Here is a 15161-nt window from a genome sequence, read left to right as displayed (position 1 = left end):
TATAGCACCTACTTGTTTATAAAAAAAAAAATTATTGAAATTGGCAAAGTAAGATAATTTTTATAATTTTTCAAAAATTATACTAAAAATTATCCACTTTTCATTTTTTGATGGAAAAAAACTTTATGTGCTTTGCCTTGCTTAGCCCTCTTACTATAAAAAAATGAAAGTTCCGAGTCTGTACTTTCAATTAAAAAGAAAAAAACAACCGCCAATTACCGTCCCTTTTAGTAACATCGATTTTAATTTCAAAAGTCACTTCCAATATTTCATACAAATGGTCAATAAGACAAAAAATGTAGTATACTTTCAGGCTCTCGGGAATTGAAGTAGAGCAAGGGGAGAAAAACAAAAGCTTTTGTGGAATGTAGTGATCGCGCGAAACGGTATAAAGCTCAGCCTTGGCGTCACAATTTCCACAACAACAACTTTCACTGGCAAGTGAAATGATTGGAAAGGACAAAAACCCACAGGCCTATATTGATTCTTCAATTGTATTAGCATTAATAATTGATGCTGATTTAACAAAGAAGCAATATAATACCATAAGAAATGTTTTGCAATCTGAAGGGTATAATATTCTTCCACCATACAACAAGCTATCGACTGAAAAAGAAAAATGCTATCCAGAAAACATTAATGTAAAAGACTTCAACAGACTTCTTATAACTTCGGATCCTTACATAAGTAGCTTAAGGCGTCATTCGAACAAAATTTCTTTAGAACTAGATCCCATTGTTAAAGATATGGTGCTTGCATAATATTACAAATAAAAACTAACACAATTTTTCGCCTGTTACATATTCAATTAAAACATTGCATATTATATTGGATTTTTATCAAGTTAAAGGTATAAATAACGTCACTTTGCGTTTAAGTGTAATTTTTTTCATCAGGAGAACTCAATTAAGAAGTGTCCCGAATTTCATGTCTCTAGGTCCAAAAATAAAAAATTTGACAATTGCAGTTATATGGGAGGTGGGTGTGGCAGTGGGCGGTTTTCCAAGATTTTTTCAAAATTTCTTAATTTTGTCCAGAGAAGTGTTTCTGCAAAGTTTCATTGTTGTACGACCATTCCTTCTATTTTTTTCCAAGAAATGTATGGAGCGGTACCACTGTGCGATGTTTGTCCACAGTTTCAGCTACGACTGCTATATTTTCAGTGTTTATCGATAGTACGGTGGTCGTATATCACTCCAAGACGAATCTCGCAAAGATCGTCCAAAATCAGTTATTGTTTCGGAAAGTACTGGTGCTGTACTCAAACTGATTTTGCAAGATCGACTTATCAAAAGATAGAGATAAATATGGACATTAAAGGGACTAGCATACCTTTAATAAAGCGTTTGACTGTAAAAAAGTTTGTTCACGTCGGATCCAACACAATCTGTCAATCGCTTAACGAAGGTTCGATTGGTCGAGTGATATGTTAACAAAATACGACAGCGGTGCTTCAAACCACGTCTATAGCATCGTAACAGGAGATCATTGCACATGAACCCGAAAGTAAACAGCAGTCGGCTGTATGGGTGTTTCAAGATGAGATGAATCCAACAAAATATCTTCACGCATACGGCATTTCCAAGCAAATGGTTTCCTTTTTTTGGGAATACTGTATATGTCGCTACCTTAACACTGGCAGGACAACGCAGGTCAGTAAATTGTGAGTGATACAAAACAATTTGTTTGTCAGCTGTCTCTCAAGAAAGCGGGAAAACCTACCACCCAAAACGGTTCACTATTCACCACGAGAATATGAGCTCTCACTCAGCGATTGAAACAATTGTATTTTTGAGCACTCAAAGCGTCGATTTGATGGGATGACTCAACGTAAAGTCCTGAATTGACAACATGACTTCTTTGTATTCTCCTACTTTAAAAAGTATCTAAGAGATCAACATTTTTCGACACCTGAAAAGGCGGTTGATGGCGGTTCAGAGCGCATGTTTTGGAGATATCTCAATCAGAGTGGCAAAAGTGCTTCGACAATTATTTCAAACGCGGGGAAATGTCTATAGATCTTAATGGAGAATGCCTTGAATAGCAATAAAGCGATTTTCGATTACTAATATTTGGATTTATTCTCTAATCCCGAAATATAAAAGGCAACCCTTGTAAACATTTTTATATAAAACTGGAATAGTTTGGTAATTGGTCAATCATTAGAGTTCATAGAGAGTCACATCATATTTCTATATATTTTTTAAGACGAGTTAGTGCTCTGAGCATCGATAAAGCTGTTTATAAAGAAACATCTATTTAAACTTTGTGACTTCTAATAAACTCGGGGGCGCATCCACGGGGGGTGGCTGAACTGCGGAGATACCTCAACCAAAAAGTTAAAATTTATACATCATTTTCATCATAAGTGACACTCAGCGAAGAAAGAGACTTTGAGTTGAAAGTACTAAATTATATAGGTCCCCTCCCAGAATTCTACTCTACACCCGCCACTGAATAAACTAGTGCATTCTGAAAATTAGTGAACTATTTATTTTTTGTATTATATTTACTCGCCTTTCAATTAACTGATCTGCTGTAATTTATTCATAACTGGGACGACATGTCTACTTGGTTATCAAGATACCGTAGCGCAGCGTGAGCGAGCACATTTCGCTCTGGGAGAGTAATGCTCATCGCTCATGCAAACTCCTTTTAGCTACTAATATTTTGCCTCGACTATAGCACAAACACCTTGGCTTAGTCCCGTTATGGCAATTAAACTCCTGCGCGACAAACACTGGCAGCTAGCGAACGGTGCTAAGTCTGGAATTTTTTCGGCGCCGTTATTGGAAATTTACGATAAACTCGTTCATTTTTCCGTGAGTCGCGTACGTGAACACAACGCAATTTGGGTCTTTCGCTGATATATCCTTCAGTTGTACATCTTTCTTATATAAATATTATATATCTATTTTTTATATAAATGTGAATTTATAGTGGAGCGTTTTAGAGAGTCCAAACATTGAATTGCGAGTGTGACTTTTTTATAGAACGACAAATTCTTGTTTTTAAAGTGTGAATTCTGAATTCATTTTGCGATTTTGCTGTGCATTTTTAATTTGTCATTCACTGGTGAACTGTCGGTGTACTATTGAGTAAAAAAAAATACTAAAAACACGAAAATTCGTCAAAAGTGTATTTTGCGTAATTTATTTAAATAAAATATTGACTAGAAAAATTTGTTCAGCGTGAAAACTTGTGAATTATATTTTTTTTACGAATTGAGATTGAAGGATATTTAGCGCAAAATGTTCAGCAGCCACGCGTCCAGCTTCCTTGGCAATCGGCCGTCCATCTTTGATTTCTCAGAGAAGGCGCATAACCTGTACATTGAGTGAGTAGCCTAACATTTTCCACATATCGGCATCTAAAATGCAAAATAACGTATCATAAAAAATTTCAAAATTGAGTTTTTTATTGCTTACTACTCACTACAAAATGTTACATATATTTAGCGTTAAATTGTCGGCTTTCGCTCTCAGATATAACTAATATATAACCAATGTATAAGCAATATATAACCATTTTATAACCAAAGTGTAACCAATGTATAACCATTTCATAACCGAAACTCAAAATTTATTTCAATATGAATGGTTTCTATTATTCGCCTTATGAAAATCGTGATACGTTATTCTGCATTTTAGTTGACCATACGTAATATCGCGAATTTCGCCTCCGATTCAATAGTAAATGGGATTTATGAGCGCTTATAAATTATAGAAATTAATTTCCACTTTCATTTTCTCTATCTTTGCATTAAAGCACCAACAACTAAGTGCGCTTATTAAATTACTTGTACATTATCTTCTTTGCGTTCCATTACTTCGCCGTTATCGGCATTGTCTGCGCGGCATTGCATTGTGAACACAGAGCGCAGTGTTGCATTGATTGGCAGGGAGGGTGGTATGCATTGAAAGGAAATGAGAAATATTCGCAAATCGATTAATTTAACAGCGGCACTCCATTTCTCTTCTAATTTATTTGAATCCTTGCATTTCCTGCTTTGTCACGTTGTCCCCCCTTTTAATTTCCACACTATTCGTTTCATCTTCGCTCTGTCGTTTCGCTGGCGTCTGTCTTATCACTGATTTCTGCACCGGTATGCTCATTTATTTTATTTTTGTTGTTTGCCACTAAGTCTGCTGTTCGTTCAAATGCTTGTCATCGTTTTTATACTTTGGCAGTTTCTTTTCGTTACTGTTGTTTTTGTAAATTTTTCAATTATCTTCTACACACCCATTTCGTACGGTGATGGCGGCGACTACTTCTGCAATTCATGATGCCAATATCAAGAGTTCTTAAAACTTGTGCGAAACTTATGCTTGTAGCGCATTAGGGTGGTACCAAAAAACAAAAAAGTATATAGCGCATTAGGGTGGAACTTAAAAAATCACAAAAAATATATATTAACTAAGTTCTAGCCGATCAATCAGTAAAATTATGCACAAAGATGTGTCTTCTTATCATATTTTAGATTTTGGTTCCGATAGATCCCTTAAGTCAGAGATATATACATTTTTAGATTACTAGGGTGGGTCTTAAAATATTAAAAATATAGAAGTAATTAATTTTTTCAGCAAATACGCAAAATAGACATTACTAAGTCAAGGATATTAAATGTTTTTAGCGTATTAGGGTGGCTCTTAAAATATTGCAAAAAATTAAAAGTAATTCATTTTTTAGCTAACACACAAAATAGATATCATTATGTTTGGGATATTAAAATTTTGAGTCTACTAGGGTGGTTCCTAAAATATTACAAAAATAAAAAGTAATACATTGTTTATCTAATGCATAAAATAGATATCATTAAGTTAAAGATATCAAATTTTTTTGAGTGTATTAGGGTGGCTCTTAAAATATTACCAAAAAAATAATAATTAATTTTTTTAGATAATACACAAACTAGATATCATTAAGTCAAGTATATAAAAATTGTAAGCGTGCTAGGGTGGCTCTTGAAAAATTAAACATATTTTTTTTACTACTTCTATCATATCAATCGATAAAAATATGCATAAAGTTAACACATATAACTTTTGGTTCCGATTGTTAAAGTTCGTGGGTAAAAGCATTAGATGTTTTACAGAAAATGAAAAAATAAAAAACTAAATTTTTGTTTCTAATATATAAAATCCATATCACTATAATCAAGGGTATTCAACTTATGAGCGTAGTAGTAGGGTGGTACTTAAAATATCACATAAAATATATTTTCTTGGTTCTACGCTCTCCTTCGATAATATTATGCGCGAATCCAACCGGTTAAAAATTTGTATGTGAATGTAGTATACTACAAGTTCATCGATTTCCATTCCGAATTTCGAAAATCAACTATCAAGTTTAGAAATTATTTTCCTAAACTTTAGAACAATCCTAATGAGGAAAGTTTAATGACTGAATATTCATTCGAGCATCGGCAGACTAACTAAAAGTTATTTTATTAAAATTAAGGACCACCCTAATGTACTTATACATGGAGCTATCTTCTATGGTCTTATATTATGTGAAAAACACATGCATCATATGTCAATAGAGCTTCGGAAATCGAATTTCGAAATTATTTTCTTAGGCTTTGAGACAACCCTAATGAAAAACGTTTAATAGTTGAATCTTCATTCGAGCATCAATCTTACTAAAAATTCTAAAAATTGTTTTCCTAAAATTAAGCACCACCCTAATATACTTATGCATGCAGCTCGCTTTCTATGCCCTTATATTATGTAAAGAACATATGTACCAGTCTCATCTGTACATTTTTATATACATACAAACAATATGATTCAATATTTATGGGAACTCTAATCGAGACCTTCTGTTAAAAATTTTCCAATCGCTTCTCGTTACAGTGCATTTGGCATGAGTGATAAAAGCAGCACCACCACTAGCCTTCCCAACAGTCCGATTCATACATCGACACCGGGCAGCAACAACAATGGCTGCAACAATGGTTCATCGCTACTCAATAATAGTAATAGCAATAGCAGCACAGGGCTACTTGTCAATGGCGGCGGCAACAACAACAATAACAATAACAATGGCCCACCAAGTTTATGTAATAGCAATGGCAATAATAACAACAATACGTGCAGTGCCAATCGGAATGTTGTCGACAACGAATCATCATGCTTCCGCATGGACGCCGACATGCCCTTCGGTGAGAAGGAACCCGATCCAGACAATATCAAAATGTTTGTTGGCCAAGTGCCAAAATCCATGGATGAGGCACAATTGCGTGAGATGTTCGAGGAGTACGGTCCAGTGCATTCGATAAATGTGCTACGCGATAAGGCGACTGGAATCAGTAAAGGTGAGTGCGAGAGCGAGTAAGCGTACATGAGTGGAGCTTTAGCGGGTGTGAGTGCGGATTAACGGAGTGGGGAATCAGCTGTAAGCTGCACAAGTGGTTGGATTTCAGTAAAATTGAGTTGAGGAGTCGAAAGTGTTGAAAACATATTTTTTGTGCAGCTTAATTGGTGCTTCATATTATTAATACGTGAGAGAGTTTGTTTAATATAAAGGCCTGCGTAGTGCTTTAACTTAAAAACTTTCAAATATTTTTATATTTGCTTAAAATTTTCTATATAACTTATTAGTAGTTTCGCATTTTTGCCTTTTTTCGGAAGTTTCATATAAAAATTCGGGTGGGTTTCGGTTAGGTGTAACCGATTGTCGATTGTATTTTCTTATAATTGCTTTCATCCCAGTTCAAAAATATAATTCGGCGATTTTCGATTAAAAATAATGATCGATGAGACGACTCCTTGCTGACATCCCCTCATTTATTTTTCCTTAGAATCGGAAAATTAGTCAACTTGGAAGATAGTTATATTATGTTGACCTAATAAGGTGGGTTCCACAGTCATCAACAGTATTTTTCTAACTCTACCGTGTATTTGATGAAGTAGAGCCTCAGGCTATAATGCAACCAAGAATACCCTGAACAGGGTATTTTAAGTGAGCTACATAGTTTGTGATACCTAAAAGTACCTTTGCTGGTTCCTAAAGTACTTATAAAGTCACAAGTCTCCCCAGAAGGCTTCTATTTTGTTAGAATTATTGGTATGGGTTCACTAAAGAATACAGCTGTCATACAAACTGAACGACGGAAGCCTTAATTCGACCAGAAGGTTGTTTGTATGAAACCACGGGGAAAAATATATCAGAAATTTTATCAGTGTCTGCAAAGCGTTGGCCAATCATTTATAGTATATTCCTTGCGAACATAATTAGAAAACTGTTGACTGTCAATCTGTCGAAGAGACCGAATTCCATATCGTCGTCTTCCTCGTTTTCCTCGGCTGTCTTTCCCGGACTCTGATTTGTCCATTTTGGCTTCTTCCTTCTTTTCGGCAGTAGTAGCAGGAACAAAATTGCTGAACTCCTTGATAGTAGTAGCTTCCTTGAAATCCACTACGGTAGCAGCAACAATAGTAAATAGGTTCTTGAAACCATTGGCAACACTGTGTGGTGCCGAACCAATAGTTACGTAACGAATACGTCAGCCAAATTGACACACCAGCCTTAGAATTTCGGACTCAGATCTTCTGAACTGAAAGCTCATGATTTTTCTTGTTATGGCATATGTTCACTTGATGCCTTTCTTTTGGACTTAGGATATCGGCATAAGTGATAAGTGGACAGAATTATAATGGAAATAGAGAAATAGCGGATATATTGTACCAGAAAGAGAAAGTCGTTAATATCCTCGTATAACAACACTGTTTTTTTATCAGGCTTTAATATGTGCTAATTTAGATCGATGAAAAAAAAACAGACGAAAGTTATACAATAGATTTGAGATTAAAAAAGATGGAATACCTTGATTTGCTAACGAATTGCCCACTTGGTCAATCATCTGGAAGTAACATCAATATAACTCAGTTTCCTTACAAAAACAAAGGGTTTGTCTCGAGTTCGAGGAGTATTTCGTCACCTAATTGCAAAATAACATTTCATCAAGAAAATCTAAATTGAGTTATTTATTGATGACGATGCACTACATCGCATTACATATACATGTGTAACATAAAATTTTCGGCTTCTGCTGTCAAATATAACCAATATATAACCAATATATAACTAATATGTAACCAATATGTAACCAATATACAACTAATATATAACCAATATATAACTAATATATAACCAATATATAACCAATATGTAACCAATATATAACCACTTTATAACCAAAACTAAAATTTGTTTCTAAGAGGTTTATATTATTAAGTGTTGTTATGTTGTTTAGCATTTTAGTGGCGATTTGCTATATACTCGTACTATACTTTGGCTCCATCATTCGTGAGATTGTCACAGCCGAGTGTAGTATGTTTATTTCAGCCTCTGCTCGCTATCAATTGTTTTTACAGAGCGAGAAGTTACTCCTAATTAATGTTAGAGTCCTTCTTTACACAAGAAAAGACTTAAAAAATTGTGAATCCACAAACCGCAATTTGAAATAATTATTACCAATAAAATCACAGGCTGCAGGTCCTCAATGCTACCAACCATAACTAATTACGAGAATTAATTAGATTTCACTCATATTTAGCAATTTTGATTATGCTGCTAAGCATACTCTGAGAATCTAGCATTGCGGTGTCGGTAAGCGTGGCATTCGTAGAAAAAAGTCCCTGTGTCAACCTTAAATGGTGTGGAAAGAAACAAATGAGGGCAGAAGGTTTATTACTCGCTCGCATGGTTTTCATGCTTTTATCGCCATATGCTTATATTTGTGTTGTTGGCTAAGCAAATACCGCACAAACTCATCGACACATATAGATGAATATGTACTTAAGTGAGGTTATGTCTCTGGGGGCGCATGAAAGGAGGAAGTCCATTAAAATTATTTTCGCACAACAATGGTTTCCCACTTTTTACTGCTGCATTTGCGAATTGCCAAAGCAAAAGTCATTCAATTACGTGTATGTGCGGCTTTCTTCTTCTTGTTCACTTCGCTTCGCCTCTCTTCTCTTCTCATTCTCATTTCATTTTTCTTTTTTTCGCTTTCTTCTTTTTTTTCGTGGAAGCATTTTATTCATTTCGTGTGTTTTTCTTTTATCATTGTCAATTCACTTACCAGTTATTTGTCATATCGTTCAAAACAACACACAACAACACACAACAACAATAATACGTGAAAGCTTCTTGCTCTTCTCTCCATCACTCCACCAATCTGCTTTTATGTATGTCTTCCTTTTATGTCGGTGAAATGCTTGCAATTTAGGGTATTTTTAGAGGTCAAACCTTACAAAAGCAGCACAAACGAGTGAATGCTGGCGAAGTAGGAAGCTCCAAACAGTTATTGCTTTGGCATGGGTATGTCGCAGAAGTGAAATTTAAATGTGGAAGCCAACAAATTGCATGCCAAATAATTTTCAACTCACGGCAGCTTGCTCGTTTAACTTTATTTCGTTTTTTTATGGCAAGGACTAATTAGTTAGTTAGGGACTTAAAATTGAGGACTCTAAAATAGTTCATTGTTATAATAAAAGTAGTATTCATTGTACATTGGGACAAAAAAGTCACCGAAAATTGTAAATAAAACGCAAAATATTTAATTATTCATCAATATTTCTATTGCCGCCTTCAAAGTAATTCCCACTAGACATAATACCAACGATATTTCCTCGAAACCAATTTCATAAGCACTTTTGGGATGGCTTTCAGCTCCTTTAGCAAATTTCGTTTTATCTCTTCGATCGGCTGTTAAAATTGTTCGACTCATAAACCCATGTTTCATGTAACTTCAGTAATAATGCTCTCCATGAATGTTGGTTCAGAATTCGCTCTATCCAGCATGTCTAAAGAGGCCTAACCCGGCAATAACCCGTTTCATACCCAAAATATCCTTCAAAATCATTCGAACGAACTGACGAGAGATATCCATTTCTCCAATAGTTGCTTGACTGGTGATTTTCAAGCACCATATTCTTCACTTTATAAATATTTTCATCAGTTGAAGAGGTCGAACAACGTCACTCGTAGGCTTGTGTATTTGATACAACTGAATCACGGTAAGCCTTTTCAACTTTCGCAATGATCTCGCACTCGAAATTTGGTAAGAAATAGAAAATTTGAGATACATTTTTCTTCGATATTACTTCAATTGTCTCGGGCTAAGCTTTGTAGGCAATCGACTCCTGATACCCACACAAACAATAATGCACCACATTTTGGAGACCATGTCTCAAGCCCACGCCGTGAGGCAAAACGCTCACCAAAATTGTATTTCAATAAACATGGCATGTAGCACCATCTCGTTGGAACCCAAGGACAGCCACGTTCATATCTTTCAAAAAGTCATTAATCTCAACACTAATTAATAAAGAAATGCGAAATAATAATTCCCTCTGAATACATGAAATAAAAACTTCTTGATAAAGTAACGGGGTCCAAACAATAGCTTTTTGATTTGTCCACTGTGGATTATCATTTCTCCAACCGCGACAATTTTGTTTATTCACGTTCCCGTTCAACTAAAAAAGAGCTCCATCGCGGAAAAAAATATTCTTGTGAAAATCGGGATCGTCGACTATTTCGTTTTGGGCCCATGCACTGAACGTGCGACGCGCTTGATGATCGTTCGACTTAAATTCTTGCACGAGTTGGATCTTGTAAGCCCACTAACTGAGATCCTTCCTCAAAATCTTCCATAAAGTTGATGGGCTCAAGTGTTATGCGCGTTAGCTAGTACTGTAGTAGTTTAACTATCAAGAGAAGAGCAATCTAATGCACAGACATTATCTCTCGAACTGTTTCAGGAATTTATTCTTAAAATTCCAGTTTATTGATCCAAATTAATTTTGTCCTCTGCAAAGTAGTACCGGACAACTGCCATGCACTTCTTCCTAAACTTGTCCAATCTGCGAAGTATTTTTTATATTCTGAGATCTAAAGCGTGCTCCATTTCGAGGCTACCTTCTTTTTTTTTTTTAAGAAATACACAGAAACTTCAAAATTAATAGGGAATGTTTATTATCATTCGAAAGAACATTCTTTCTTATTTATTGCTTGAAGATAACCACTGTTAAATGTTGGATGCGGCGCCGTCTAAGGTGTTTAATCCGTTGAGTCCACTTCGATGACTCGTTCGAGCATTTTGCTTGGTAACTAGCGAATCACAAGCGTAATGTATTGCTTCAAGGCCTGAAACGAAATGAGATTCTCCGCATAGACTTTAACGATGTGATATCACACGATCTGGTAACCAATCGACCGGCCGAAAACGTGAAATTATCTGCTAACGGAAGTGATCTCTCAAGAAATCCATAAATTGATGGGATGTTTGGGGAATGGCGACACGAAACGTATTCTTCATAGAGCGTGAATTTCCGTTATAAACATGAACGATTTCTAAACGTTGTTCAGGCATAAGTCTTTCCACGATGAAATCCCAAACAATACTGAAGAAAATAACATGACAACTTCACACGATGCACGCGTGATCTGTCAAAAGAATAGTATTGAAAAAAAGGGCTTTTACTTGGATGACTTCTTTTATAAACGTGTTATTGAGATCTTTACAGTATGTTAAAACTAAACAATACAATCTTAACGCCACGAAAAACGGTCATCTCTCTCAAGGAGAGGTTATTTAGAGATTAACAAAACTTGGTATAATATTTGAATGTTCTTCCTCGTGTAGCTTTCTTATATGGTCGAAGAAATGAGATAACCCAGCAATAAACTTTTTCTCAAATCGTTTTAAGAACATTATCGCCAAAAAATAGAGCACATATGTATATATTTATAACAACATAATCTTCGATACTTCTACTAGAACTACAAAATTCAACAACTAATACATAGTATATATACAGCAATACATACCCAGCTTGAACTGTAAGCTTTTTTGTCATTCCCTATAATTTATTCAATATCACCTCAAGGTGATTTATTGACTGCATTGCAGTGCCTGTGACTTTCGTTGCGGCTGCAGCAAACTGCTTGCTCTCCAGCAATGACCAAGTGTCAGCCGCGTTGAAACAAAACGTTAATCTTTACTTAACTTTTAGCATGACATTTTTATTTATCTTCATGTTGGCAACCATAAGTAGCAGAGCAGCACTACGCACTCGCAAATACATCACTACACGAATTTTAGCAAGAAAATAATGGAAAATCGCCCACAAACAAACAGTTAAGGACATACATACGAGCATGCATACGCAGCAAAACTATAATCCAGTGCCATGCGGAATCAGGATGGGATAAGGAGTAAAGCTTGCCACCAACATTTTGCTAACAGACATACTTGTACAGTTTTTGGCAGTGGAATAGATACGAGGGGTTCACTGTGTATTGGAGAAATAATGTCAGTACAATTCTAATTTGTATAATTCGCGCAAACTTAAGAGTGGCGAAACGAACAGACAACTGGTATAATTGAATATACTGGTTCTGTAAAGAATAGTTTAAATAAACAGCGTGGCTTTCTGTGAATTGACTTCAGTCGTACAACTTTGTGGTTGCTCTTATATTAGTAGAGAGCTTCTTTCTCTTATTATGGGAGTGAAATTTTATACCAGTTTATTATACCAGTCGCTTATTTCAGTACAACATTCTAGTACTTTAATTATTAGGGTACTGCATTTCATTATATCAGTTTATTATACCACTTTATTATACCAGTTTATTATTCTACTTTATTATACCAGTAGTTTTTTTTTATATCGGCACTCTAGTAACATAAGAGAGAACTTTTTTCTCTTATTGTGGGAGTGCATTTTATCATACAAGTTTATTATACCAGTCACTGTTCTATTGGAGTCAAGTCAACTTTATTGTTATTTTTATTACTAGAGGTCAGAGTTCAAATGAGAGTAGTGACGAATCGAATACGGTTACGCTATAAAATTGCCTTTTCAACATCAAATTACATTTTCAGTATATCGCTTACCTATTTCAATGCCCACTAGTCTACACAGCACATATCTACGTTGCCTGTGTGTGCGCTGACAACGAAAATGCATAAAATTTCAATTTATTTTAGCATATCAATTCGTCGCATATCCTTGGGACAGTTTTCTGCTTCACTTTTTCCAACGCTTACCAATCGCTGTACGCTTTTTTGTGTCTTTCGCCTTTTGCATGTCGCCGCCACGGAAGCAGTCGAAACCTGATTTCACTACTGAACTACTAAACTTTGACTTACAGAAACCGAAGAAAACACTAAAGCAGTACTAATGTAATCCAAAACGAACCGTGTATGTAGATGTATTGATATGCAAATATAGTACATAGGTGTATGCATACATATGTAAATACATTCACGATGAAAAAAATGGTAGTCAATTAAAGCTGTGTTATTGAACTGTTTCGGCGTCAAGCTATGTTCGGCAGATATTTTATGAACTGAAATTTTATTTTCTGGTTTGGGTAGATTGTGCTTGGATTATATTTATCTTGCAACTGGTCTTTCCAACATTCTTATATAAAGGGTGATTTTTTAAGAGCTTGATAACTTTTAAAAAAAAAAAAACGCATAAAATTTGCAAAATCTCATCGGTTCTTTATTTGAAACGTTAGATTGGTTCATGACATTTACTTTTTGAAGATAATTTCATTTAAATGTTGACCGCGGCTGCGTCTTAGGTGGTCCATTCGGAAAGTCCAATTTTGGGCAACTTTTTCGAGCATTTCGGCCGGAATAGCCCGAATTTCTTCGGAAATGTTGTCTTCCAAAGCTGGAATAGTTGCTGGCTTATTTCTGTAGACTTTAGACTTGACGTAGCCCCACAAAAAATAGTCTAAAGGCGTTAAATCGCATGATCTTGGTGGCCAACTTACGGGTCCATTTCTTGAGATGAATTGTTGTCCGAAGTTTTCCCTCAAAATGGCCATAGAATCGCGAGCTGTGTGGCATGTAGCGCCATCTTGTTGAAACCACATGTCAACCAAGTTCAGTTCTTCCATTTTTGGCAACAAAAAGTTTGTTAGCATCGAACGATAGCGATCGCCATTCACCGTAACGTTGCGTCCAACAGCATCTTTGAAAAAATACGGTCCAATGATTCCACCAGCGTACAAACCACACCAAACAGTGCATTTTTCGGGATGCATGGGCAGTTCTTGAACGGCTTCTGGTTGCTCTTCACCCCAAATGCGGCAATTTTGCTTATTTACGTAGCCATTCAACCAGAAATGAGCCTCATCGCTGAACAAAATTTGTCGATAAAAAAGCATTTCGAACCGAACACTGATTTTGGTAATAAAATTCAATGATTTGCAAGCGTTGCTCGTTAGTAAGTCTATTCATGATGAAATGTCAAAGCATACTGAGCATCTTTCTCTTTGACACCATGTCTGAAATCCCACGTGATCTGTCAAATACTAATGCATGAAAATCCTAACCTCAAAAAAATCACCCGTTATCATTTTAACTGAGTTCACTGTTCTTTGATTAAGATTCTATCAGGTTTTTACTCGGTAATATGTTATTTAAAAACTTTGAGTTAATTATTGACCAAATCAAGGTTATAGAATTAAGAGGATAGATGTGTATGGCGGCGGAAACGGAACAATACACATTACGTCGATAGACTTTGCCTCAAATTTTGTATTTCTAAACAAATGTTGTACAAAACCTCCAAATACGGTCGAAAGGACGATCTTTGCCCTCTTTAGAACGATCTTTGATCTCTTCAACTGCTGAAAATAATAAAAAGAAGAAGATGTTGCTTGAAAATGGTCAGAAAAGTGTTAGAGCCATGTCAGGAGAGCTCGAAATCTCTCCCGAGTTCGTTCGAATGGTTTTGGTGGATATTTTGGGTATGAAACGTGTTCATTTTTGACTTGTCTCGATAAAGCTGAATTTTTTTCAAAAAGTATACCGTTACCAGGTCTTTGTGGACAAGCTGGATCATGTGAGTTCCGATCCCACATTCATATAGGGCATTTTAACTACCGATGAGACATGGGTTTATGAATTTGCCAAGCAAACAAGTCACAATCATCGGAGCTGAACCCGATTTCAGTCGATCGAAGAGATAACGCAAAATCCACTGAAGGAGCTTAAGGCCATCGCAAAAAGTCCTTGTTCCTTTGCTCGTGCCAGCGATTCCGCGGTATATTAAGAGTCTACCCACGTCGCATGTCGGCAGATTTCCACCGACTTCTTTCAAACTTTTGTTCCCAGAAAGGCCTAAGTT

General features: G+C 35.8%; 1 protein-coding gene across 7 annotated transcripts in view; it reads left to right on the top strand.

The window, feature by feature from the left end:
* LOC105223795 (CUGBP Elav-like family member 2) overlaps positions 1-15161 on the top strand; it is a 329720-nt gene that overhangs the window by 194298 nt on the left and 120261 nt on the right. For 5 of the 7 annotated variants that reach the window (XR_007421401.1, XM_049446813.1, XM_049446816.1 and 2 more), the window contains exon 3: positions 5856-6316. Coding sequence is in view for 6 of the 7 variants with exons in the window: in XM_049446813.1 (XP_049302770.1) it covers positions 5856-6316 (461 nt within the window). In the remaining variant the exon portion in view is untranslated. Of the gene's footprint in view, positions 1-2813; positions 3338-5855; positions 6317-15161 lie in introns of those variants that run through there. The other 2 variants (XM_049446818.1, XM_049446817.1) reach the window with 1 other exon arrangement.

Source organism: Bactrocera dorsalis, chromosome 1, assembly GCF_023373825.1.
Source record: "Bactrocera dorsalis isolate Fly_Bdor chromosome 1, ASM2337382v1, whole genome shotgun sequence".
In the NCBI taxonomy this organism is placed as follows: domain Eukaryota; kingdom Metazoa; phylum Arthropoda; class Insecta; order Diptera; family Tephritidae; genus Bactrocera; species Bactrocera dorsalis.
This window is presented reverse-complemented; position numbering and strand designations above follow the sequence as displayed.